We start from the raw sequence: 27,346 nt of genomic DNA on the forward strand, positions 1-27,346 counted from the left end.
GAAATAATTAACACGCAGTGCGGAGGTAGCTGGAACACCAGCTCTCAAAAGAAATACTCTAACGCCACTGCTGTACCTAAAGTCTACCAAAAAAACTTCTGCGACTCCCCTGTTTTCACCTGCGTACACAGACTCGCAACCCCTTACATCGACGTGTTCTTTCGCCTTGTTTTTCTACTACTCCATGCGCTCATTAAGATCAACAGCCGAATGTTGAAACGGCCTCCATTAGCTAATGAAATATTACAGCCTCGCCGGCGCCCCTATATTGATTGATCACATCTGCGGATAAATGATGGGCACCTAGTGATCCTCTCCCCTCACCCCCTTCCCTTCCCCTCCCAGGCTCTCCAAGTTACAACCATCTCTCTCTGCTTTGCATTCACTACCCGCCATCCATCTCGGTCGCCTGTACGAAGTGCTTTTCATTAGCGACGAGTGCTGTGCTCATGCGTGTATTCGGGCATTTTTCATCTACGAGCTGCCATATTTCTCACCAAGGCTACCGCAAACACAGTCCGTACTTCATCCAGCGATCTAACAGGTCACGGATGTCATGAGCGTTGCTATAGCACAGTGATAACAAACTGACACACGCACAGCGTAATTAATCTGCATCTTTGTAGTGACCCACCTGTGGGATCATTTTCATTATTATTCTTATTATTACTCTTTAGACAGCCTTCTGAAAATCTTCTCTACTATAACGAATTATTACATACGCCGGAAGGAAACCAATGTTCAAAATTCGCAGAATTTCCGTATCAGCCTTACAGTATCATATAGGATGTATCATAATTAACATGGAAAACTGATAATTACGCTCCACCACTGGCCTCAGTATCAGATACTGTCCTAGTTAGTAGAACTGCATTTGAAATGTAATTTTTCGTTTAAGTCTCCATATAATCGGACTCAAATTTCACTCGTAAATTACCTTTAACAATAAATATAATACGACTCCAGTCAGTTACATCAGTTTACTATACACTCAATCCTGTAACAGAATGTTTCCATATTTGGATGCAATACTGAATTCGTCGCTGCAGTGAATTACGAATTCTTTCAAACAGCCCGGATTACCTCCTAAATATGACGAGAATGTACAGTTCGCTTCTCCAATACTTCAAACGTATAAAAGCGAGTGTTGTACCCATAACAATTGGGATGACCCCACTTCACCGACGTGAAGTGCTCTCGCAGAAAGTTGTACACGAACTTTTCGATCTAACGGTCTTAGATTCTGTTGGCGCATAAAATGTCACCGTACATCAGCAGCAAAATGTGCCTGAGCCCCAAATACGTGTAACACACATTCCCAATTTTGACAAGGTGGGTGTCTTTAATCGAGGACAAGCAATCTCTTGCAAGATAACAAATCGTAGTAAATCCTCCCACTGTCCGTTAAGTAGATGACTAGCGAGGAATTGTCATAACAAAATAATGATTATTTGGAGTCCCGATTTGCAATGTACTCCGTTAATTGTGGATGAGGTATTGTGTCCAACAGGGATTGGTACCGACCCCTAGGACCCTTAATAGTGAAATTTTGTGACAGGTTAAAATTATACTCCTGGGTGAAACACGAAACCGGACTTTATGTTTTCGTATCCAATGCTCTTATCGAGTTCTCTATCGAAGCTCAAAGCGCCGCCGTCCCGTCACATAACCTGCGCCTCGTGATGACTGGGTGTTCGTGATGTCCTTAGGTTAGTTAGGTTTAAGTAGTTCTAAGCTCTAGGGGACTGATGACCATAGATGTTAAGTCCCATAGTGCTCAGAACCATTTGAACATAACCTGCACGCCTGATTAACACTCCTGGTGGAAAAGATATGGCAGATAAATGTTTCTCTGATGTCTTGCACGGCCATCCCTAAGAAATGAACGCACGAAGATAAACATTACGAGACTCTCAGCCCATAGCACTCTCTATAGATCTCCTATCTTTCTTCGCAACTACAATAAATAAAATCCTGGGCAGATAAAACATTCAATCCATTTGCCGACCATCCAAGAAAATTAAAGAGATGCTCCGCCCAGCAAAAGACAACTTTTGACTCTGTGGTCCTTGTGAATGCGACAGCATTTACGTTATTGAGTCTCTATGTACTATTTCAAAGCAGTGCACAGAGCACCGACGCCAAACATACGATTACGTTTGATGAAACTGAAATCTTATCTCGTGCGTCTACCTACTGGTATTCAGTCAAGCCGTTGAGGTCAGCAAGTGCAACAACACCTTTAACCAGGACAGTGGCTGTATTTATTTTGTGGTGCCTGGAATTGGGCGCTTGATGCTCAAAGGCCACAGAAAAATAAGCTAAGTTATCTACTATCTAACGGAGCAGATTGGATAAAAATGTACTTCCGTTATACGTGCATGCATCGACATATTCTCAGGCAGAATTTGAAAGCTCCACCAGTTCGTGACTTCTCCCTGACTTCACTCGGCCAACTAAATACGGAAGTACCACACGATCAATTACTACGATATCACCCCTGACGATCACGTTCGAGGAAGTCGTCGGACGTTGCGGCTACAAACAAATCTGACGTTGCATGAAATTTGAGAAACCTGTAACGAAGAATGTCGCCCGCGTAAAACTATTTCTGCAGATATGGCTGACGATTTTAAACCTATACCTAGACAAATACTCCACAGGAAACTGTACAGTGCCTGGCGGAGGATACATCGTACCAATATTATCAGTTTTCTTTCCTGTTCCATTCGCGCATTGAACGAGGCAGAATTTACTGTCTATAAGTTTCTGTACCCTCTCTAATATGTCTTTATCTGATTCTCATGATCCCAACGTGATGTACAATGTGATATAATAATGGTGGCACGGTTATCTTCGAACACAGGTTCTCTAAACGTGCCCAACACGATTTCGCGAGAACCACATTGTCTTTCTTTGGAGCAGTCCCACTGAAGTACCACATGCATTTCTGCACACTATCGTATGGGCTACACTGGCCTCCTACAATCCTACCAGCGCGTCTCTGAATTCGTCACGCGTATTCGATAACGAATCCTAACACTGAAAAGGTATTCTAGAAGTGATCATACCAGCTTCGTGTACGCTATTTCTTTTGAAGACGCGTTGAACGTCCCAGGACAAATCCAACAAATCTACACGGTCCAATCACATTAATGTGACCACCTGTCAAATATCTGAATAATGACATTTTGCAGTGTAAACGTGCAGGAAGTAAATCAGTGAGATACCGGAAGTTACCGAAAAGGTTGTGCAACCAGGCGTACTCAGTATTGTGGCCAACTGAGTTAGGTTTGATGCTTGAGGATCCATGACATGAGCAGTGCTATGGAGGTTGTCGCAGATAATCTCGTTAGGGTTTTAATCCGGGAGCTTTGGTGGCCATAAACTCATCCTGGTGTACTTAACTGGAGAGAGCACCGTAAAGAGAGATTTTCGGCTGCACACTTCAGGTACTCCGGGTGCCCAGACTCGTATCCTGTTTGTGTGGCTGTGTGGGTCACACGTCTCCTCCGCCTGAGCCCGGATCACAGGTCGAGCCGAGGCGGCAGCGCTGAGTAAGTGCGCCGGCGCGCGAACCAGACCCCCACCTCCCTCTAGCGGCCGTGGCGCCCGCACCAGCACTCGGGTTACATAAGCGCTCATTTAGGCGCGTTGATTGTAGAAAGAGCACGCGCCTGGCCTTGCGGCAGCCGGGGCACCTGCTTCCGCCGCGCTGCGCCGACAAAAAAGGAGAGACAGGCGCAGACACCAGCGACTGCCCGCTCCCTGGCGCCGCCCGACCTACCAATGTGTGTCTCTCACGACCGACTCACACTCTACCCCTCGGTATATCTACAGATCAGGAAAATTTGGTGAGAAAAGGCTTGTCTACCAGCTGCGATCATCCCACGCTCATAATTCCATTGACTTACTTTATTAATAAAAAGTTATGGGTTAAAGTTTCGCGTGAAATTCGGATAACATCGCGAGTTTCCGATGGCTGTCTTCATCTTCGTAGTCAGGGGCAAAGTCCATCGTAAAACTGGCGAGATTTACGTTTTATGTCCACAAGACAGCACGGAATTGGATAAATTACGCCGTGATGACATAATGGAGACGGCAGGTGTGAGGGTTGCTCCTTCTGCGTCCATAGATTACGTTTGCGCTCGCTGTTGAACATCGCCTGTAGTGCCGCCACTCATATCACACGGTAAAATACGCGCAGGCCCGTGAAATCCTGGAAAGACATGCACCGACCTCGCCTTCCGCGTCCACTTCCCTTCCCAACCCGTATCGTATACCAAAGCTTCCACTTCCTGCACTTTCTTTTTTTCCTACAAGAGCTTCGGATCTAATATACATTACTGCCCATTAAAATTGCTACACCAAGAAGAAATGCAGATGATAAACGGGTATTCATTGGACAAATATATTATACTAGAACTGACATGTGATTACATTTTCACGCAATTTGGGTGCATACATCCTGAGAAATCAGTACCCAGAACAACCACCTCTGGCCGTAATAACGGCCTTGATACGCCTGGGTATTGGGGTCAAACAGGGCTTGGATGGCATGTACAGGTACAGCTGCCCATGCAGCTTTAACACGATACCACAGTTCATCTTGAATAGTGACTGGCGTATTGTGACGAAACAAGTTGCTCGGCCACCATTGATCAGACGTTTTCAATTGATGAGAGATCTGGAGAATGTGCTGGCCAGGGCAACAGTCGAACATTTTCTGTATCAAAAAGGCCCGTAAAGGACCTGCAACATGCGGTCGTGCATTATCCTGCTGAAATGTAGGATTTCGCAGGGATCGAATGAAGGGTAGAGCCACCGGTCGTAACACATCTGAAATGTAACGTCCACTGTTGAAAGTGTCGTCAATGCGAACAAGAGGTGACCGAGACGTGTAACCAGTGGCACCCCATACCATCACGCCGGCTGATACGCCAGTATGACGATGACGAATACACGCTTCCAATGTGCGTTCACAGCGATGTCGCCGAACACGGGTGCGACCATCATGATGCTGTAAACAGATCCTGGATTCATCCGAAAAAATGATGTTTTGCCATTCGTGCACCCAGGTTCTTCGTTGAGCACACCATCGCAGGCGCTCCTGTCAGTGATGCAGCGTCAAGGGTAACCGCAGCCATGGTCTCCGAGTTGATAGTCCATGCTGCTGCAAACGTCGTTGAACTGTTCGTGCAGATGGTTGTTGTCTTGCAAACGTCCCCATCTGTTTGCTCAGGGATCGAGACGTGGTTGCACGATCCCTTACAGCCATGCGGATAAGATGCCTGTCATCTCGACTGTTAGTGATACGAGGCCTTAGGGATCCAGCACGGCGTTCCATATTTTCCTCCTGAACCCACCGATTCCATATTCTGCTGACAGTCATTGGATCTCGACCAACGCGAGCAGCATTGTAGCGATACGATAAACCGCAATCGCGATAGGCTACAATCCGACCTTTATCAAAGTCGGAAACGTGATGGTACATATTTCTCCTCCTTACACGAGGCATCACAACAACTTTTCACCAGGCAACGCCGGTCAACTGCGGTTTGTGTACGAGAAATCGGTTGGAAACTTTCCTCATGTCAGCACGTTGTAGGTGTCGCCACCGGCGCCAACCTTGTGTGAATGCTGTGAAAAGCTAATCAATTGCATATCACAGCATCTTCTTCCTGTCGGTTAAATTTCGCGTCTGTAGCACGTTATCTTCGTGGTGCAGCAATTTTAATGGCCAGTAGTGTATTACTCGCAAAATCTAATGACAGAACCCAATATCCACCCACTGATCACCAGTCCAGGTACTTTGCTGCACCACTGCATCCATATTCCACCTTCCATGAACCGTCACGCCCTACCCACCTTTTCCTGCCGGAATTTCAACCAGTTCCCTCTCCCCAACAATAAAATCGTCGCGACGTATACCCCTCTTTCCAACCTTAATCAAAACACTCCACCTCACACCACCCTACCATTTTCCTCCCCCCCCCCCCCATCTCCACCGCACAGTCTTTCTGTCGCTGCTCGCGGTTCCACCGGGTCCCATACTCACACCCATCACTCCACATCCGTTATGACCATCATCATTTTCAGTCCCTTACCAACATCATCATTACACCGTAACATCATTGATATAACCAACAGCGTTAATATTTTACCTGTAACATAAAACCATCTGTAAAGATTTTTTTTCTAGAAAAATCGTCTATGTTATTCAACAATACGTGTTATAAATCATCTGTTGTCATCTGTTTTTACGTATTTCGAAACATCTTTCGGAGTTTTGCAATCTTTGAAGAGCGCTTTACCCGGCACCATCTCGCCCCCTTCGTGAGAACTGCAGTAACAATAAAGGGAAACTGTGAGGTCTTCCTCTCTGACCTTTTTTTGTCAAGAGCATCATGCTTCCATTTTTCGCTAAGTGCGTAGACGCGATATTCGTTGAAGACGAGATCGCACAGTTCAATTCCCACTGCTTCTCCAATCACGAAGACCCGATAGTTCGAAGCATGAGCCAGAATCCTCGGCTGGCTGTATGGAACCCAGACTTACATGAAGAGGACATTTTTGCTGATTCAACCAATACAAGCAAACCATGCGACGTAATAATTTCATCAAAATAGTGTCAGTTCGTAAATAATAATAGTTCACCTACCCAGACTGATACAATATTGAAAGCGAAAGAATTCAGGTACTTGTCCAAAATGCCTGATGTTGGGCGAATTAAAATATTTTGTTCACTGCCCACCTAAGCCGAAACACCTGAATCATCAGCATTCGTGACTATTGTGACAGGAAATTCCCCTCTACAGCTTCTTGACTGTTCAGTATAGTTACAATGATCTGAAAAAGAAATTTAATTTTGTTACAGCGTTTCATAAGTTTCTAGCACTCAGCTATGCATGCGCTTACAAGGGGAAGCGACGGAGACAAATGCATTATTGAATCAGTTTACAATTATATATATCACTATTTTGAGTAGTGGAATTGGATTTCGTGGTATTCGTAGTATTTCTTGAATTGTGTAATTTCATGAAGTTCTCGTTCTCTCTCTCTCTCTCTCTCTCTCTCTCTCTCTCTCTCTCTCTCTCTCTCTGTGTGTGTGTGTGTGTGTGTGTGTGTGTGTGTGTGTGTGTGTGTGTGTGTGTGTGTGTGTGTGTGTGTGTGTTTTATAAGGATAGGGACGGCATTCCCCTTATTTCATGATCCTTCCCGTCTCATTTCTCATATTCAATTGTGGTGTCACGTAAAGAATGAAAGCAACAATTCGCGTTTTGAAATATGTCATTCTCCAGTTTCACGTACTGTAATTTCACCCTAAAGTTCTCGAAAGATGGAGAATAACACCACAGTGAACGCAGGAGACATCGAGTGGCCTTACGGGATACGTAATCAGTGTACTTGTTAATGCAGCATTACATATGGACTCTTAATATTTCACAGACGTTTCAACACACGAAAAGGAGATTTTTCGGCAAGGATGAGTGTAATATTTTTTATCTACCTAGACACGAAGCACTTGTGGTATTTTTAATGTATGGCGCTATGCACTTTTTTGCACTATCTGGTAGCTTTTGCTCAGAGGAGTATTTTGATACGGTGCTTCTTATGATTCGCAGTGCATGTTTTCACAAAGTACGTCCGGAGGTTTGCTAAACATGAAAACCAAGACTGACCGCGGACTTTTTACGTTGAAATGATGGTAAGCAGCTCTGTTCCGGCAGTGTTAGTGCCTGTCGCGTTCGCATTAACATCAACGATTTTTCAAGATGTTTCTCCCTGATCTACGGGTAGGTACAATTGTTTTTAGCGTGGGTGTTCCAGCTAGATGTTAAAACACATACTTCTATTTTACACCGCTCTGTATCTTAAAACAGTCGTTCATTTCCATAAAACAACACATCGTCGACGAAATAAATTGTTGGTCTCCTTCTCGTCTCTTCTGGCGACAAGATCTAATGGTTCTGTAGCAAGTATCATAGAACTATTTTCTTAACTTTTTTTATTTCTTCTTGAATATACTGTCCTAAACTTTGTTTCGCCGTTGTTTATAAGTACAGGCTGTTTCTGTAGCTACATTTATTTTATAAGGAACAAACACCTCTACAGATTAATAATTTGTCTTCATTGTTTAACATGCGTAGCCTTAAATAATGCTGGAAATTATTATGGTCTGTGCTCCCCGCTATTATTTTACTTAAGGAGGGCCACTAAATGCTGCAGCAGTAAAAAAAAAAAAAAAAGTGCATGGTTCCCACAAGAGAACATATTTACTTCAAGATCTACGTAGATAAAAAATTGGAACCAATGAAATACTCACCGAAATGCACACTCGTACTTGTGGAATATCGTGTTTTGGGCTATAATTACGAAATATTACGAGTGTCCACTTTAGGTGCAAAGTCCTGTACAGTCTCCCGTTTTCCAAAATGTGCAGCTTTCTGAAAATTACATCAACAAATGCTGGTAGGGAGGCTGTCGTAAGTCGTTTTGCGACAAAAGCAGTTGCTGTCGGTAGTTTGGGAGCGACGCGCTGCCGCGAGACAAGTCGCCAGCAGCCGCCTGCCACTGCTGCTGCTCCCGCCTCTCTCCATCAGTCCACCTCTCCTTGCCACGTGCGCTCGCCTCACAAAAGCAGACATAAGAGTCGGCGTCACAAACATGCCACAAAAGATGAAAAGACGCACTGGCGGACACCGCTGGAAGGCTGTGCGGACAAGGACGTCTAGGAAATGGAAACAAAACTGAATAGGAGCGTACTCTAGAGAGAGACAGAGAGCTACCTGGCTGACATAACAGAACACTCAGGCCACAGAATGCGTCGACACAGGGGACCGGCGTACGATAGCAGCCGGATGGCGAAGAAACTGCCGTGGAAGGCGGAGGGATGGATATGGGTGGCATACGAAACGGTGGTTGTGATTTTCGGAGCAACTGATCTGGGGGACGAATGAAAGTGGGCGGCGGGCGCGCTGTGTGGACAACGTCTGACGTCTGAACTCCGCTGTGACAATATCCGAGCTACCGCGCACACGCCCACGCAGCCTGGGGGACACTCGCCACACGTCCGGCAACCTGAGTTACGGCCCTGGAAGGCCTGTCTAGCAATACAAAGGCGCCCTCTTCCCACCGCCCGCCGTCCCATTGAAGGCCGGGTGGGATAAAGACGACGTACATCATTTAACGGCCTAAGTTATTCGCCGTGTTTGTATTGAATGCACAATTTCATACGCGAGGCGTCTATTCTGCCGTTCGCTTCGACGTTCACTTTCGTCGCATAATTCACTATTCATTCGCTATTAATTCATGCAAATGCGATACCGCGACCAGTCCTTCCTGCTTCCTACCCGGCAGGCCTCTCCACCCTTACCTTTTCACAATGTCTTCATCAGTCATACGTGTCCTCCCGCGCGTATGCGGCTGGAAGTTACGATGTCCAGCAACGTACTGCAGTGAGTATCTCTTTCCAGAACGCGTCCCTACTACCAAGTATTCAAGGCAGATTCCAAATTCTACCACGGCCATCCTAATTTAGTCTTTCGAGGTTTATCCCAAATTACTATTATTGTTAGACACGGGACTCGCATTCGGGAGGACGACGGTTCAATCCCGCGTCCGGCCATCCTGATTTAGGTTTTCCGTGATTTCCCTAAATCGTTCCAGGCAAATGCCGGGATGGTTCCTTTCAAAGGGCTTGGCCGACTTCCTTCCCCCTCCTTCCCTAATCCGATGAGACCGATGACCGCGCTCTCTGGTCTCCTTCCCCAAACAACCCAACCCAACCACAACCCATACTATTACTATTAATTTGGAATGGCACATATTCGCGACGCGCTTCCTGAATCCTTGGTCTAATAAGCTAGTGCTTTGTCTACGTGTCAGTTGTTGATTGGATAAGGCGGAAAAAAGTGAAGTTTAATACACATTCCGCTATCGACTGAATTACTTACTCAGTATACTGTTTTTCTTTCTATTGTACCTGATTCATGACCATCATTTATAGCCCGAAGTAACAGAATGCTTAGAGATGACAATCTTATTCATTCGGCCCTTACATACACTCCAGGTGTGATAAGATTTACTTCAGATTTTACTTGTCTCCGAAGGAGCCTTGACAGAAAATTTTGCGTTCATTTGCCATTATCGTTCTCCTTCACTCACTCCACTCTAAATGAAGTATCCACGCACGTTGTTTCCACTTATCAGTCACTGAAGAACTGGCTTTTCCACATCTGAATGGGTTCAGAAACCCTGTAATTGTACTATTGTTAATGCATTTAAAATACCCAGGTAACCGGCCAGTCTGGTTTAATTTATTTTTAATACTCAGTTACCAGTTTAGGCGAACTCATTCAACATCAGAATGCACGTTTGCTACTAATTTTACGTCACCGTTTTGTTAGATTTCCCACACCATTTTGAGTCCAATCCATTTTCTGTTATAATAAAAATAGCAGAACACGACATGGACACAAAAGAGAGGTACCTAGCTATCATATATCTGACACAGACCACTTTAGGGGTGACAGATTACATCTGTAACGGTAATGATCTTAAAATTAAAGAAATCAAATGGTCTGTTTACTTTTCTTGTGATTACGTAAAGATTATCGGTAGAAACGTACTAGAACGCGTTTCTATAACCGTTAAGCGCATGGTCTGACTGTATAATAAATCAAAAGAAACATGTATGTGGTTAGTGGTAATACTGGTGCTGCTTTCGCACCTGTTACCTGACAGCGACAAAAATTTAGGCACACGGAAATTTTGTAGTATTTATTATGTAAATTAAAATTTCTTCTGCCAAGTTTATGTAAAATTTACTTCCTTAAAATTAGTCGTAAAAGAAACAAATACGGCACATTAATCCCTAGACACTCCATACCTGAACTCATCAAAGCCTGTGCTATCACTGACGATGCATATACATTAGAACCTGTAAATACACTATGTGATCAAAAGTATCCGAACACCTCCCTAAAAATGACTTACAAGTTCGTGGCGCCCTCAATCGGTAATGCTGGAATCCAATATGGTGTTGGCCCACCCTTAGCCTTGATGACAGCTTCCACTCTCGCAGGCATACTTTCAGTCAGGTGCTGGAAGGTTTCTTGGGGAATTACAGCCCATTCTTCACGGAGTGCTGCAGTGAGGAGACGTATCGATGTCGGCCTGTGAGGCCTGCCACGAAGTCGGCGTTCCAAAAAATCCCCAAGGTGTTATATGGGATTAAGGTCAGGACTCTGTGCAGGCCAGTCCATTAAGGGATGTTATTGTGGTGTAACCACTCCGCCACAGGCCGTGCATTATGAACAGGTGCTCGATGGTGTTTAAAGATGCAATCGCCATCCCCGAATTGCTCTTCAACAGTTGAAAGCAAAAAGGTGCTTAAAACATCACTGTAGGCCTGTGCTGTGATAGTACCACGCAAAACAAGGGGTGCAAACCCCCTCCATGAAAAACACGATCACACCAAAACGCAACCGTCGCCGAATTTTACTGTTAGCACTACATGCACTGGCAGATGACGTTCACCCGGCATCCGCCATACCCACACCCTGCCATCGGATCGCCACATTGTGTACCGTGATTCGTCACTCCACACATCGTTTTTCCGCTGTTCAATCGTCCAATGTTTACGCTCCTTACACCAAACGAGGCGTCGTTTGGCATTTACCGGCGTGATGTGAGTCTTCTGAGCAGCCGCGCCGGCCGGATTGGCCGTGCGGTTCTGGGCGCTACAGTCTGGAGCCGCGTGACCGCTACGGTCGCAGGTTCGAATCCCGCCTCGGGCATGGATGTGTGTGATGTCCTTAGGTTAGTTAGGTTTAAGTAGTTCTAAGTTCTAGGGGACTGATGACCACAGCAGTTAAGTCCCATAGTGCTCAGAGCCATTTCAACCATTTTTGAGCAGCCGCTCGACCGTGAAATCCAAGTTTTCTCACCTTCCGCCTAACTGTCATAGTACTTGCAGTGGATCCTGACGCAGCTTGGAATTCCTGTATGATGGTCTGCTTAGATGGCTGCCTATTACACGTTAATACCCTTTTCAACTGTCGGCGGTCTCTGTCAGTCAACAGACGAAGTCGGCCTGTAAGCTTTTGTGCTTTACTTGTCCTTTCACGTTTCCACTTCACTATCACATCGGAAACAGTCGACCCAGGGATTTTTAGGAGTGTGGAAATCTCGCGTACAAACGTATGACGCAAGTGGTACCCAATCACCTGACCACATTCGATGTCTGTGAGTTCCGCGGAGGGCCCCATTCTGCTCTGTCACGATGTCTAATGATTACCGATATGGTGTACCTGGTAGTATGTGGCAGCACAATGCACCTAATGTAAAAAACGCATGTTTTTGGGGGTGTCCGGATACTTTTGATCACATAGTGTAAGTAAGGGTTATGGACATGTATTTCAGCAGTAGAATTCGTTACTCAAGTATCATTTACTGCCTCACAGATCAAGCACTCGCCGATGGACAGTTATTACTGTCTCGTCGAATACTAGCATCATGAGTCTGTGGGCCGGCCGGGATGGCCGAGCGGTTCTAGCGCTACAGTCTGCAACCGCGCGACCGCTACGGTCGGAGGTTCGAATCCTGCCTCGGGCATGGATGTGTGTGATGTCCTTAGGTTAGTTAGGTTTAAGTAGTTGTAAGTTCTAGGCGACTGATGACCTCTGAAGTTAAGTCGCATTGTGCTCAGAGCCATTTGAACCTTTTTTTTTTTTTTTTGAGTCTGTGGTTGAATGCAAAAATTTTGTTCCTTTTTGAAATGACGTGGAAGATTAATATGGGAATTCATACCCAGGATCCGAAACATTTCATTAGGTAATTTCGTGATTGATTTTTTTTCTTCTTCTTCTTTTGTTGCGGCTTCATTAGCTACAGACCCAATTATGGCAAGGTGTTTCCAGTGACCTCATTCATTGATTATTACAACTCATCATTATTTATTTCAGTCTCTTACGGGTAGAAGCCTCTTGTCTTATGTATCTTTGTTTCGAGTGTCTCAGCACAGTGTACGATCTTACTACAACAACTGTGATTTGTTATAGACTGATAAGTTCCCTGTTGAAAAAATTTCTCATTATTTCACAGGAGCTGACCAAGAAGGATTATAAAGGCAAGAGTACTAAAGCAGATGTTCGCATTGCTGGACTTACAACAGAGAAACGTCCACCCATTGACATACCTGTATTTCCCTTTCTATGGAAAGCGCGATATGATCGATACCGGTTGAAACGTAATCTCATGGAACGTCTTTCACTAAGCTTGAAAGACAGCTCGTTGCCCCTGCTGTCCGTACCCTAGACTTCCTCTCCATAATCCACCCCCCCCCATCCCCATCCTCCGACCCACTACCCTCCACCCCACGTCCTTTGGTGACTCTCGAGCACGACCACTCTTCCTTCTTCGAGCCGCAGCTAACCTTTCCGCCGTATAAATTAAGCGGTCATGGGAAATTTCGCGTTGCCGATAGTATCTCGGGAATGACCGCTATCATTTATCCGGGCTATTCGTGGGCCTCTCGACTGCCAGAGCAGCTGTCTCTCTCACCTCGAATCTGGTGCACCAACCACTGCCCACTTTTATCGGAAGTTGTATCACTCCCTCCACACACACACACACACACACACACACACACACACACACACACACACAGGCTTGTTTATTTTTATTTTTTTACATAGGTAAAGCAACTTCAACCTCCACCCCCGCCGCATTTTTAATCGCCTGTTTCCTATCTATTAAGCGAAGAGGCAAATTAATTTGGCAGCCTCCTCCGTCCCGGCCGTGGCTTGTATATCACGCGGGAGGCCATGTTGAATTGCAAATCAGTCCAGTAAATACTGCGAAGCGGGCAGGCGCCGAGGTGCAGCACTGGCCCACCTCACACCCACCCCCGCATCGCCTCTCCCCCGCCACCCTCTCCCTCCATCCACACCCATTTTCCGGCAGCGACGTGTTCTATAAATGTAGACGTTAGTATAAATCTGACGAGACCAGACGCGCGGCTCCGGACCAGCTTGCCTGTAAACAGCGCTCCTACAAGAGAGCATTGTTTTATGTCCACATTAATTGCGTGTTTATGCTCGGCGGCCGACGCCGACCCGAGTCGGGCGGCGCACTCGTGATTATGTAAATTGCAAAAGAGCGGCCAGATAACGAATACACTGGTTTCGGGGCCCCGCGGAATTCCTTGGGCATGCGCCTTTACAGTGCAATCTGTTGCGGCTCGGTGCGCCGACACGGAGAACTATCGAGCAGTTAACAGTGCCGGCACGCGCTCCTTTATTGTGTTCCAGTACCTGATGATACCGCTCGTGCCGTGATGTTTGTTCTAGTTCCAAGTGAACTTTTCCGCGCAAAAGGTCACGGATACAAAGAAGCCACGCCGATTCATTTTCACCAGCTATAACATATATGGAACTGAATTAAGACAGGAGGCGGATACGTGAATGGTAATATTACGTTTACGGTGATGGACTCATAGTGTACGTCTAGCACCATATTCTGAACCAAGTGATCAGTGGAACTGTGGAATAATTGGCTATTCTGTGACCAGTCTAATCGCATTTCAAATAGAATGTGACTAAGTTTGAGAGGGCACGTTAACAAGATGCCGCCTATCTATACTTGCCATCAATGCCGTAAAGTGAAATACAAATCGCTGGATTTTCCATTGACTTGAGTGTCTCTTCTGCTGATATCATAGCAAAGAGTAGTGGCTAGCGTACCGGTCTGGTGAGCAGGAGATCCGGGTTTGAATCTCGGCCTTGGTACAAATTTTTATTGGTCGCTTCGGTCTGCATATATACACCACAGACGCTTGATACGGAAATGTCTCTGGAGCTATATAGTTTCACTTGATTAAAGTACGCATACCTGTGTTTCAGGATGGCTCCCCCGTTTCATATGATGCGCAGATGCTATTTCAACACAGTTGGAGAGTCTCTGCAATGATGTTCGAGTTTAGGTGAAATACCAAGTGGGCTGAGGCATGAATGGGAATTATTGTGATTGAGGAAGTAGGTGTGCTAGGGTAGCCCGTGCAATTGAGCAAGGCCACTGCATCAGAGTGACGCAGTCGTTAACACATCCTTCTCTTTGTTGGTTGGTTGAATTGAGGGAAGGGACGAAACAGCGAAATCATCGGTCCCATCAGATTAGAGAAGGATAGAGAAGGAAGACGACCGTGCTCTTTCAAAGGCATCATCCTGGCATTTTCCTGAAGCGATTTAGGGAAATCACGGAAAGCCTGAATCAGGTTGGCCCGACGCGGGTTTGAACCGTCATCGTCCCGAATGCGAGTCCAGTGTGCTATCCACAGCCCCCCACCTCGCTCGGTATCTCGCCACTGAGCAGGCAATCGTATTCGAATCTCTGGTACAAATTTACTTTCAGTGATTCAGTTTGTATATGTACACTGTGTGATCAAAAGTATCCGTACACCCACAAAAACATACGTTTTTTACATTAGGTGCATTGTGCTGCCACATACTGCAAGGTACTCCATATCAGCGACCTCAGTAATCACTAGACATCGTGACAGCAGAATGGGGCGCTCCGCCTAACACACGGACTTCGAACGTAGTCAGGTGATTGGGTGTCACTTTTGTCATACATCTCTACGCGAGATTTCCACACTCCTAAACATCCCTAGGTCGACTGTTTCTGATGTGATAGTGAAGTGGAAACGTGAAGGGACAAGTACAGCACAAAAGCGTACAGGCCGACCTCGTCTGTTGACTAACAGAGACCGCCGACAGCTGAAAAGGGTAGTAATGTGTAATAGGCAGCCATCTATCCAGACCATCACACACGGATTCCAAACTGCGTCAGGGTCCACTTCAAGTACTTTGAGAGATAGGCGGGAGGTGAGAAAACTTGGATTTCACGGTCGAGCGGCTGCTCCTAAGCCACACATCACGCCGGTAAATGCCAAACGACGCCTCGCCATCTGCCAGCGTATGTAGTGCCAACAGTAAAATTCGGAGGTAGTGGTGTTATGATGTGATCGTGTTTTTCATGGAGGGGGCCTGCATCCCTTATTGTTTTGCGTAGCACTATCACAATAGAGGCCTATATTGATGTTTTAAGCACCTTCTTGCTTCCTGCTGTTGAAGAGCAATTTGGGGATGGCGTTTGCATCTTTCAAAACGATCGAGAATCTGTTCATAATGCACAGTCCTTGGCGGAGTGGTTACACGACAATAACATCCCTGTAATGCACTGGCCTGCACAGCGTCCTGACCTGAATCTTATATAACACCTTTGGGATGTTTTGGAACGCCGACCTCGTGCCAGTCCTCACCGAACGACATCGATACTTCTCGTCAGTGCAGCACTCCGTGAAGAATGAGCTTCCACTCGCCTAGAAACTTTCCAGCGCCTGACTGAACGTATGCCTGCGAGAGTGGAAGCTGTCATCAAGGCTAAAGGTGGGCCAATACCAATTTGAATTCCAGAATTATTGATGGAGGGCGCCACGAACTTTTAATTCATTTTCAGTGAGGAGTCCCGATACTTTTGATCACATAGTGTAAATCATGGATGTTTGAGACCTGAAAAGGTCTCTGGAGATAAATAATTTTATTTGATATCATAAGGCTGCATATGGAACAGTGGATGTTAGCCTCTTCCGTAGCGGAGATCCCTAATGCACGAATGTGCGTTGGCGCTTGACTGACGTAAACCAGTGAGAATCCTGGTAGTGGGTGAAATTTTCACTGCCAGTACCTGGCCGACAAGAGGACGAGAGAGGTGGTGGCGTGAGGTTTTTGGTCATCAGTTTTGCCGCCGATGCCCTGCATGAAATACCAAACACCTTCGAGGTGTATCGTGATATGAAACATGTGACACTGTTGATGATGAGGTGGCCCCCTTCGTGTTATTCGAGAGGAGTAGGTTTTGTGCCGGCAACGTGACTGACTTCCCTTCCCCCATCTTCATCATACAACACAAATATAACACGATGTTGCAGTCCATGCACCTGCAATGGAAGATGCACTGCAGCGACTACAGTTGTCACTAAATACATTAAATTTATATGCAGTTGAGAATATGGACAACATCAGCTGTATTATGGGATGACGACATTGAATATTTGTGTCAGACCGGGACTCGCATCCGGACCGGTACGAATTTTCAGTGTCGGCATTCCATTACACAGCTGATGGTATGTCCATATTCGCAACTGCGAATATATTTCATGTACAAACATAACACTTCACTATATGCGCGTCGATTAGCTCCTCTATACTCCACAAATACACACATAATACGCCTATCACATGTCCGAAAGGGAAAGAGCCAACGTCCGCGGAGGAAGAACACGCTTTCCACTCTCCAGGACATTCCAGCCAGCAGTGCCATACGACATTTACATATTTGCAAGTCATTAGGTATTGAAAGGCATCCCACACGCTTCAACACTAATCAAGAGTGGGTTGTATGGGAATTCTCCTTAAAACGAGATACGGAACCTTGAACGATACCACTCGATGATTTACAGATGGTCGACCAGATATTTTTTTCTGATTCGATGATGATCTCCATGCTTTACATGTTCAAATCTGTTTCATTTCTACGTGTGTGGTGCATTCAGCGTTCACAGTACACGGTGACACATATTCCATTCCTTTATGTTCACTGCATTTTTGTACTTCACTCCTCTGTACATCGTCCTATCAATCAGTCCTCAATGTTAGACGGACGTTCTACATTGAAGTCGAATGCATATATTAGCAGACACAGGCAGTATCTATCGTTGAATTTCCCTGAAGATACACTGGAACGAAAATGCTGAAGTTAAACGATCGCTCTGTAGCGAGTCAAATGCATTTATATCTATTCTGTGACAAGAATTTTCTACTCTACCCATATACCTGCGAGATGTGATTACTTCTCACCCAGTATGTCCCGAATCAGTTGCCAAAATGTCTCAAAAATGCATTTCGAAACGGTACAGTGGACTTCCCGATACTACCTTAGCTAATAGTAAGACCGACAGATTGCTAATGTCACCTCCAGTTGCTAGTAATAGCTTGTAATTGTTTGCTTTTCAGAAAAGACTGTATGCAAATTTTTGAAATTCACGTAACAAATTATTATAAACCGCATAAAAAGTAAAACTATTTAGCTATTCATTTTTCCAAACTCATTAATCTAGGAGTTTTCCTGCACTCAATATTCTACCTTTTAAACATGGCGGCCAAGCAATAGGAGGCGGTGTCTATTACACTCTGTTCCCACTCATTGTTCCTGTACCTTTTTTTTTGGCCACCGGTCATGGGGTCATGGTTTGATGCAGCCCGCCACGAATTCCTTCTCTATCTTAGCATCTGATAATCAAATGTTAATTGATAAGTAATGTATATCTCGGATAAAGTTATTGCAACGAAACTGCCTAAATTAACAATAATCTGCATTAAAATTTTCGAATACATTTCCAGGACTCCGAATGTGGAGGTCTATACATCTGGCCATTTAAGGTATTTTTGATTATTTTTCATTCCACAACAAAGCGAAGTAATCACTTTCTCCTTCTACAGAACAACTCATCAAATTCCAATACCCGGCTTTATGAGCATAATTCTTCTCGGTATTGTAATTGCATTCTTTTGACAGCCTATACTTGAAACCTAATACTTTGTAACAGCAACCCAGCAGCGATGTTATTCAATAACCATATTCCCTAGTAATAAGCAAGTAACACGGTATTATTCTCATTGACTGCGTTTCTCCACATCGAACAACTAAAGCATAGTTATATACTAATAACCAGATCCAGCGACTGTAATAAAACGAATCAGATATTTATGTCTGGTATTATAATGGTCCTATTTCTGAAAAAGTGGATACAAAACTTTTGATGTCATGTTTCTTGAAGTACTGATGAGTACACCGCAAAATAGAATAAAACAAATGCATAACACAAAATAAAGCTGCTTAAATGACAAAATAAAAACCGCCACCAAAAGCATCCCATAGAAAAGCAAACCCATAACCTCTTTATTATAGATCATAAACACGTAGATGGGTTAGGGAAAAGTTAGTGATAAAATGAAACGCAGGCGACACACAGACAAACAGTGCAAGGTGCGAACAAACAGGTGAGCTCCAGCCATGTCGTGCTTGTGGCGCAAAGACACTCGATAATCTGCGATTGCAAATCCCTAAGATGTCTGTTCATAGCACAAGAGTGACTGCCAAAATTCGTCTTCACAAGGCGTTGGAGAGAGACGAAGTTTCGACCTCTTCGAGCAATTCATTGTCTTGAGAATACGCGAAAGTGTAGTACGCGACTATCAAAAAAGGATTGTCGTGTTTTGGAAACAAGACTGGGCGAAGAGCTTGACCTCATATTAATTGAAAAAAAAAGTTCATTGTATGTGTATACTGTCAGCTCATAATTAACGGCTTCTAAATTCTTTTTCTGATTTGCGTTCTGCCTTGAATTTCTGATTTTTAAACGTGCAAGAAAATGTGGGAACATTATAATTGAGGGGACTCAGGAATGACTTTAGTTTTTTTCTCACGTGCAATTCATTTTATACCTCCGAATTACAGAGCTCGTGGCAACCAGAAGTATTTCACACACTGTGAGAGGGATGACGTGACTTATGTTGTGAAGACTTTGTAACTAAAGCAACGGGACAGAAACTTCGTGTGACATTTCCCACCAAAGGTAACGCAAGGAGAATTAGATACTATCTTTTGGACAGAATCATAAATTACTGTTGTTTGTAAAGTGTTTCAAATCGTCATATGTATTTTACAATTATGTAAGGTAATATAGCGTGATTCATCTGCCCCTATCTATGGATATTACACGTCTTCAAAAAACACGCACAAGATTTTTCATATTCGCTCATCACTACGCCCAAATTAGTAGTCCTACAGAAAGAATGAACAGGACTTTTTGCAGGAATTTTAATGTAGTCGAATTTTTTACTGGAATATGTTTTCGCTGGAGGCCACGATTTTCGAGTTATTCAAGAAAAACGCGTTTTAAGGCCACTTTTGTGTGTTTTTCTTGAATAATTCGAAAATTACGGCCTCTGGCGAAAATGTATCCCAGTGCAAAACTTAATTAAATCATATATCTTACAAAAAAAAAAAAAAAATCCCGGGGCGGTGTTGTCAGTACTGGTTATTCTTCCTATCCTACTGTGCCTATCGGTATACATATTGATAAAACAAACGTCGCAATAGGTTAATTAGGGACCGCTCTATCTAATGAAACCGTAAAATTACGTTTTAAAATTAATTTTGCTTACAAGAGGAAACAAACCGACGCTTTCCGTCAACAGTGGGCGTCGCATGACAAGCCTAATGAGCGGTGTTTCTTAGGGCTGACTCAAGCTAAATACTGCAAAAACGAAATAAAAAATGTCTGTCGAAACAGAGAAAATGCCTTGGACGGCTGTTAGGAGATACACACTACAAATACATTTCTTGCCAAGTTACTCTTAGTAACGGTTTCATGGTGGATGACACTGTCTGATGTCCGAGATACAAATTACAGTGAAGATGGCTGTTGGTCAACAGAAACCAATTGTCTAACTACTACTGGCTAGCACGGCGAGTAAGAGTGATTGAAGTTATAAATACTATATGTTTTCGTTCGTCACTGGCGTGGCTAGAATGCAGTCTTTTCTTACAAGGATACTGAAACGAAAGGCTTCGAGGACAATGAGGTTGCGAGCCGACATGACTGGAAAGTGCGACAGGAAGAGAACTGAACAGACGAGACTGGCATGAGGAGGGCCGCCGTATGTCTGCTTTTGTTAAGTGCGGTTAGTGGAGGCATGTCAGTGGAAGACAAACGTGTTAGCTTTCTCCCGAAGAGCGGAGAGAAAGGAGAGTCACAGAGAGGCGTAGGCAGAGGAGAGCAGAGGCAGGCGGAGCGGGCTTACCGGCGCTGGACCGCGATTTCGTCCGCGACGCTTTGGCATTGGCCGAGGCGGCGTTCTGCGGCGCGTGCGCGTGCGTGGCGCCCGGGTGCCCGTGGCCGTGGCCGTGCCCGTGGCCGTGGGCGTGCGCGTGACCCGTCGACGCCAGGGCCTTGGCGCTGAACATGGCCGCCGCCGCCGCCGTACTCGCGTGGTGGTGATGGTGGTGGTGGTGGTTCAGGGGGTGGTGGTGGTGGTGGTGCGCCGCGTACCCCATGTCGTGGTGGGGGTGCGGGTAGGGGTACTCGCCGACAGTGGACACGTGGTTGGCGGTCGGCATGCCGGCGCTGCCGGGCCCTGGCGACGTCGAGTACGAGGACGACGACGACGTCGCGACAGCCGCCATACCTTCCCGCTGCTTGACCGCCGCCGCCGCTGCCGCCGCCGCCGCGGCCGCCGCGCCGTTGCCGCCCGCGCAGTTGGCGCCGCCGGCGCCGCCGCCGCCTCCGCCCCCGCCGGCCCCGAGCGAGTTGAGCATGTTGAGGCCCGGTTTGACGTCGAGCGCGCCGGACCCCGCGCCGCCGTAGCCGACCACGCTGCCGTCTTCTTGCTGCTGCTGCTGTTGTTGCTGCTGCTGCTGTTGCTGCTGCTGTTGCTGTTGGTGCTGCTGCTGCATGAAGGCGACGCCCATGGCGGCGGCGTGCGCCACGGCGGCGGCTGCGTGCTGGTACTCCGAGACGGCGGACGCGGCCGTTGACGACGCGGCCGTCACCGAGTCGGGGGTGGCGTCCTTGGGTGGCGTCGGCGGGAAGCTGAACAGGTGGTGCGGCGCGTGCGCCGCCGCCGCAGCGGCCGCCGCCGCCGCACCGGCCCCCGCTCCCGCCACGCCCCCGCCGCCTCCGGCCGCCGCCCCCGCGCCTCCACCCACCACCGGCGCGGGGGACAGAGGCTTCTCGTCGACGCCGACGCCGGCCCCCGCAGGCGCTGCGAACGGGCTGCACCAGGCCGGCTTACTCGTGTCCGACAGCCAGGGGTGCAGCGGCGTGTGGAAGTGCGGCCGACACACCTGCGACGTCCCCATGCGCGCCGCAGCTGCTGCAACGGAAGGCATAACTCAGGCCGGCTGGCAGGCTGCGCGCTCGCTCGATTGAGCACACAACAGCGCTGCTATTGCTGCACAAGTTAATATCATACTTGAAGACGTGATGTCTCTGGAAACCCTGATCACTATATAATGAACAAAAGTTGCCGTCTCGTAGACTGATGTTATCTATCTGGTGGTTACAAATAAAGTGCAGCTACTCAGTGTGTGGGCTGCAATTATCGTATGGTTCCGAAGCTTGGAACATGCTAAAACGTTAATGAGTAACGGATTCACGCAGGAAAAAAAAAATTTTGGCCACCAGGTGCAAATCTGCCGCTGTACGGCATCTCGTCGACGTTTCCGGTACTCTTATTGAACCAGTTGTGTAAGTGGCGGTTAATAATGAGATCAACGTTATACTTTTCTCACACAATTGACCTTTGCTGGCAACGTCCCATTCCTAATCCATCACAAATGGCATCATTTCTATACTTCTGTCTAGCATTCACAACGCTAGATTTACACCTCGTGACTAAAATTGTAAATATTTTTTGCGTTTATCGGTTTTGCATTAACACATTAGAATATCAACCTACTTCCGCTGTCATACGAAAATTGCAGCCCAGACTGGACCTTTGTGAGTGCCTGCACTTTAATGATAACCACCCAGTACGTGTCGGGCGCTCGACATTAAGGTATAAGCGGTCTTGTAACTTAATTCGAGACAAATGTGACTAAAATGTTTGAAATTACGTTCCAAAATGTAAAATATGAAATACAAATACGATCGACTGTCTTCCACCACCACTCACAGTTTTACACACTAGAACAAAATGCGTAAGCCACAATGTTTACTGCACCATACGAAAATATTTTATGTTGGGCGCTCCGCAGCTTGTGCGTACTTGAAAACAACATCCTCATCAAGAACGTGTGGCCGTTTACCATTTCACATTTATAATATGTCCATACGACAATCGGTAGAGATGTGAATTTTTAACTGTAATCAAGACTCTGAACTTAACAGACAGTCAATTTGGTGTAGATTTGTACAGTACATGCTACTGCTGACGGGCTATAGGCCCTAATACCGTTCTGGCTGACAAATACTTTAGAAGTTAAGTTCATGACGTACCACAAGATGTGCATTATGAAACACACGAAAGCTAAGGTAATGTTCAGTGTGGTTACAACTAAACTTTCGTTACTTCAAAGGGGTGGGAACATCTGTAAGGACCAGTATCAGAGAAATAAGAATAAATCATCGAAGACATTTTAATTTCCACATCAGACGATAACATTAATTAATTGCCTACCACGATGACGTACCGAGTTACAAACGTTGATCAATGTAACGACCATCTGAGATGGGAAGTAATTTGAAGTTTGCACAGATGCCACGTGACTGTTGCTCGTGGCACTGTTCCAACGGTGGATCATGGATTGTTCAGATTTGTTGACATGCTCGTTCACTGCTTAAAGATTACGCATTGTGTCCAGCATTCTCAATCACGGCAACAGTAACTGCTTCTACAATTTGTGGCTCAGTTGGCCGTCGGCCTCTCCCAGGAGCGATTCCCAAATCGCTAGTTAATTATAAATTTCGAGTCACGATCTTGAACCCTGGTTCGAATGAGGACCTCTCCGTATTCACTCAGTGCTTTGATACTCCCGATTATCAGCAGCATTATTGCTGTCGTTTTGAAAAACAGCTTTGCGAGTGAAGCCCTGATCACCGTGTCCAAACCAATGTTGACTGACTGAAAATGGCCGGCCGGTGTGGCCGTGCAGTTCTAAGCGCTTCAGTTTGGAACCGCGTGACCGCTACGGTCGCAGGTTCGAATCCTGCCTCGGACATGGATGTGTGTGATGTCCTTACGTTAGTTAGGTTTAAGTAGTTCTAAGTTATAGGGGACTGATGACCACAGAATTTAAGTCCCATAGTACTCAGAGCCATTTGAACCATTTTTTTGACTGAAAATGTAACATGCACTGATGCTTGTGCTTCAACGTTACATCACCGTTACGGTACCGGCGCCTAACGGAAGTAATGACGCTAACCCTGCTAACAACGCAAATCCTGCAGTACACAGTCTGAACATCATTCCTGTAAAATTGGGGATCTGTACAGTAAATAGGAATCCGTGTATAGTGGCTCAAGTAGCGGGAGTTCAGTTACAACGACCCAATATCTGGGGACTGTGACTAGTTGGTCACCGAGAAATTGATAGAACAAGAAATCGATCCTGAAAACACATTAATATGTTCTACCAAATAGCCTGTGTGCAACATGGACTTACTTGCTTAGTTTGAGTTACCTGCTTCGATCCATTTAACGCGCTTACACCAGGATAGAAGAAGGAGAACAATAAAGCCAATCAACCGCCTACTCGAGAAAAAAGCAATCAACTTCTAAATTGTACCCATCAAGTATATTAAGCAGTCTTGATCGCGTTGTCGCTTTCCTCAGCAAGAAGTTGTACACGAAGATGTCAGTCAACATAAGCAGACTGATCTTTCGCAGAATTAAGTACTGTACAAAAGTTTTGAAGGTGGTTTATTAAGAAACGCGACCCATCACAAAATCTTTTAAATACTGATGCCAAGACTGTGCAATGAACCTGATACATACCGGAAGACAGTTTAGCATTGACGGTCTTTCAGTATTAGGTCATACTGGAAACAATGTGTTTGCCTCAAAACAACAATCCTACGTTCACTTAGAGTGATTTAGAAAAACGCACAGCAACAATATGGATCCCATTCTTTTCGAATATGAGTTCGATCTCCCAATAACCGCGCCATCTCTTTCGAAAACTGTACGACTGTGCGCTATAATTACAGCCCTCACTGCCCATAGAGCTGAACGTACAACGTACGCTCTTGCTTTCGGTATCACACCAGTGCACGCATTACTGCAAATATAAAAAATGGTTATAGTAAGGAATGTGATCTTCCCTGCCCGGGTCGTCAGTGCGTCCGACTGTCAAGCGGGTTCCTCGAACGCTCTTCGATTATCGAATGGCTAAAACGGGGAGCACTGAGTGTCTTGATGACAGAGGAGAAGTTATTAAAAAAAAAAAAAAACTAGCATTAGAGGCAATGAAATCAATGTGCCCTTTGCGAGACTTCCCGGAAGTAGTTCATTCGATTACTAAGAAGATTACTTCTGCGAAGCCACGGCCAAAGCTCTCTTCATCCTTTGTAGGTGAGCTAGTACTCCGGCCGTGGTCACGACGTCCAGGGAGCAGTAAACCCGAACATCCTTGCTCTTATTTGAAGTCTCAAAATAAACGAGGAACGAATTAGCGGAGAAGTGATGAGTTCTAATTACAGAAATACACTTGGCATGAGAAGTGCCCTGCAGGTACGCTTCCTAACTCTATGTTGTTCGACCCAAAAGAAAGAATGGACGAAAGTTAAGGCGCTTACTTACGGGAGCTGGAAAAAGCATTTACACGCTTAGATCCGTTTGCATTCAAAAATGCTTCCAGTTGTTCACATGTTCACCTGTGTGTGAAATCTTATGGGACTTAGCTGCTAAGGTCACCAGTCCCTAGCTTCCAGCTGTCTCGACATGGATAAATACAGATGGTATATAGTTTTCAACGTAATGTTATACCATTCTTCCTGTAAAATAGTGGCAAGTCCAGGTAATGGTGATGAAGCTGGATAGCGATAATGCGCCCTCTTCTCCAAATTACATCTCAAAGGCCCGATAATAACGAGACCTGGTGACTGGTGGCCAAAGGAGAAGCGACAGTTTATCCTCGTGTACACAAAACCACTCCCGGACGATGTGAGATATGCGAACACGGGCCTCTCATCATTAAACACAGCATCGCCTTTTGGTAACTAACATTCTACCACGGAATTGACCTGATCAGCTAAAATGGTCACATAATCTTTGCGAGTAATGCAATTTTGCAGAGAAGCATGGGGCCAGTGGAATGCCATAGTGTGGCTACCCAAATCATCACCTAACCTCCGCCAAGTTTCACTCCTGTGACGTAAATTCGACTGGAAGTTGAAAACAGTATGAAACAAGAGTCATTCAACCAAATGACATGCTTCCATTGCTCCATAACCCATGTTTCATGGCTTCGACACCACGTTTTACGGGAATTTGCATCGGTGATGAGTAGTTTTGGAATTCCAAATCGCCCTGCAAATTCCGTGCTTAAGGAGGGTTCTTCGTACTGTTTTGGTGCTGACAGGGTTCGTGAGTGCGATACTCAGTTCTACAGTTACTTTTACAGCTGTCGTCCTCTTAATTTTCGTGACAAACTTCTTCAATGAACATATGTCGCGATCACTCAACACACACTTACATCGGCGATGTGACTTAGCGGTGACGTTTCTCCGCTTTCCCAGTATGCGCAATAAATCTTCAATTCGGAGCCTCTTGAAACACCAAACACTCGGCTCCCCTCGTTACCGAAGCACCCACCATACGAGGACCAATAATATGGCCACGTTCGAACCACTTAGCTCCGACGTAATTCTCTTCTGACCACGACTGATACCTGCAAAGTATCGAAGACATTGCACAGGTGCGGTTCGTTTTCGAATACAACAGTGCAACCTGCAGGCTTGGATAGCATCTGCATTTGCCTTCAAACATGCATTTCTCGCTATGTTTCCATATTTTTGTGTAGCCCTTTCAAATGATCTCGTATAAACCCGTCCAACCGGGTTCTGTTATTCTAATACCGGGTGATCAAAAAGTCATTATAAATTTGAAAACTGAATAAATCACGCAATAATGTAGATAGAGAGGTACAAATTGACACCCATGCTTGGAACGACATGGGGTTTTATTAGAACCAAAAAAATATGAAAGTTCAAAAAATGTCCGACAGATGGCGCTTCAGCTGATCAGAATAGCAATAATTAGCATAACAAAGTAAGACAAAGCAAAGATGATATTCTCTACAGAAAATGCTCAATATGTCCACCATCATTCCTCAACAATAGGTGTCTTCGAGGAATATTGTTGTGAACAGCACTGTAGAGCATGTCCGGAGTTATGGTGAAGCATTGGCGTCGGCTGTTGTCTTTCAGCATCCAAGTCGGTCGATCACGATACACTTGCGACTTCAGGTAACCCCAAACCCAATAACTGCACGGTCTGAGGTCTGGGGACATGAGAGGCCAAGCATGACGAAAGTGGCGGCTGAGCACATGATCATCACCGAACGACGCGCACAAGAGATCTTTCACGCGCCGTCTGTCGGACATTTTTTGAACTTTGTTTTGTTTTCGTTCTAATAAAACTCCATGTCATTCCAAGCATGTGTGTCAATTTTTATCTCTCTATCTACATTATTCCGTCGTTTATTAAGTTTTCAAGTTT

The 27,346-nt window shown here is 45.6% G+C and overlaps 1 protein-coding gene across 1 annotated transcript in view; it reads right to left on the reverse strand.

Annotated features, from left to right (window-relative positions):
- Window positions 1-27,346, reverse strand: part of LOC126178215 (endothelial transcription factor GATA-2-like) — a 626,632-nt gene that overhangs the window by 391,640 nt on the left and 207,646 nt on the right. Inside the window, exon 2 of the mRNA XM_049924514.1 lies at window positions 20,931-22,001. Coding sequence (XP_049780471.1) covers window positions 20,931-22,001 — 1,071 coding nt within the window. The remainder of the gene's footprint in view (window positions 1-20,930; window positions 22,002-27,346) is intronic.

This window comes from Schistocerca cancellata, chromosome 1 (genome assembly GCF_023864275.1).
Source record: "Schistocerca cancellata isolate TAMUIC-IGC-003103 chromosome 1, iqSchCanc2.1, whole genome shotgun sequence".
In the NCBI taxonomy this organism is placed as follows: Eukaryota; Metazoa; Arthropoda; class Insecta; order Orthoptera; family Acrididae; genus Schistocerca; species Schistocerca cancellata.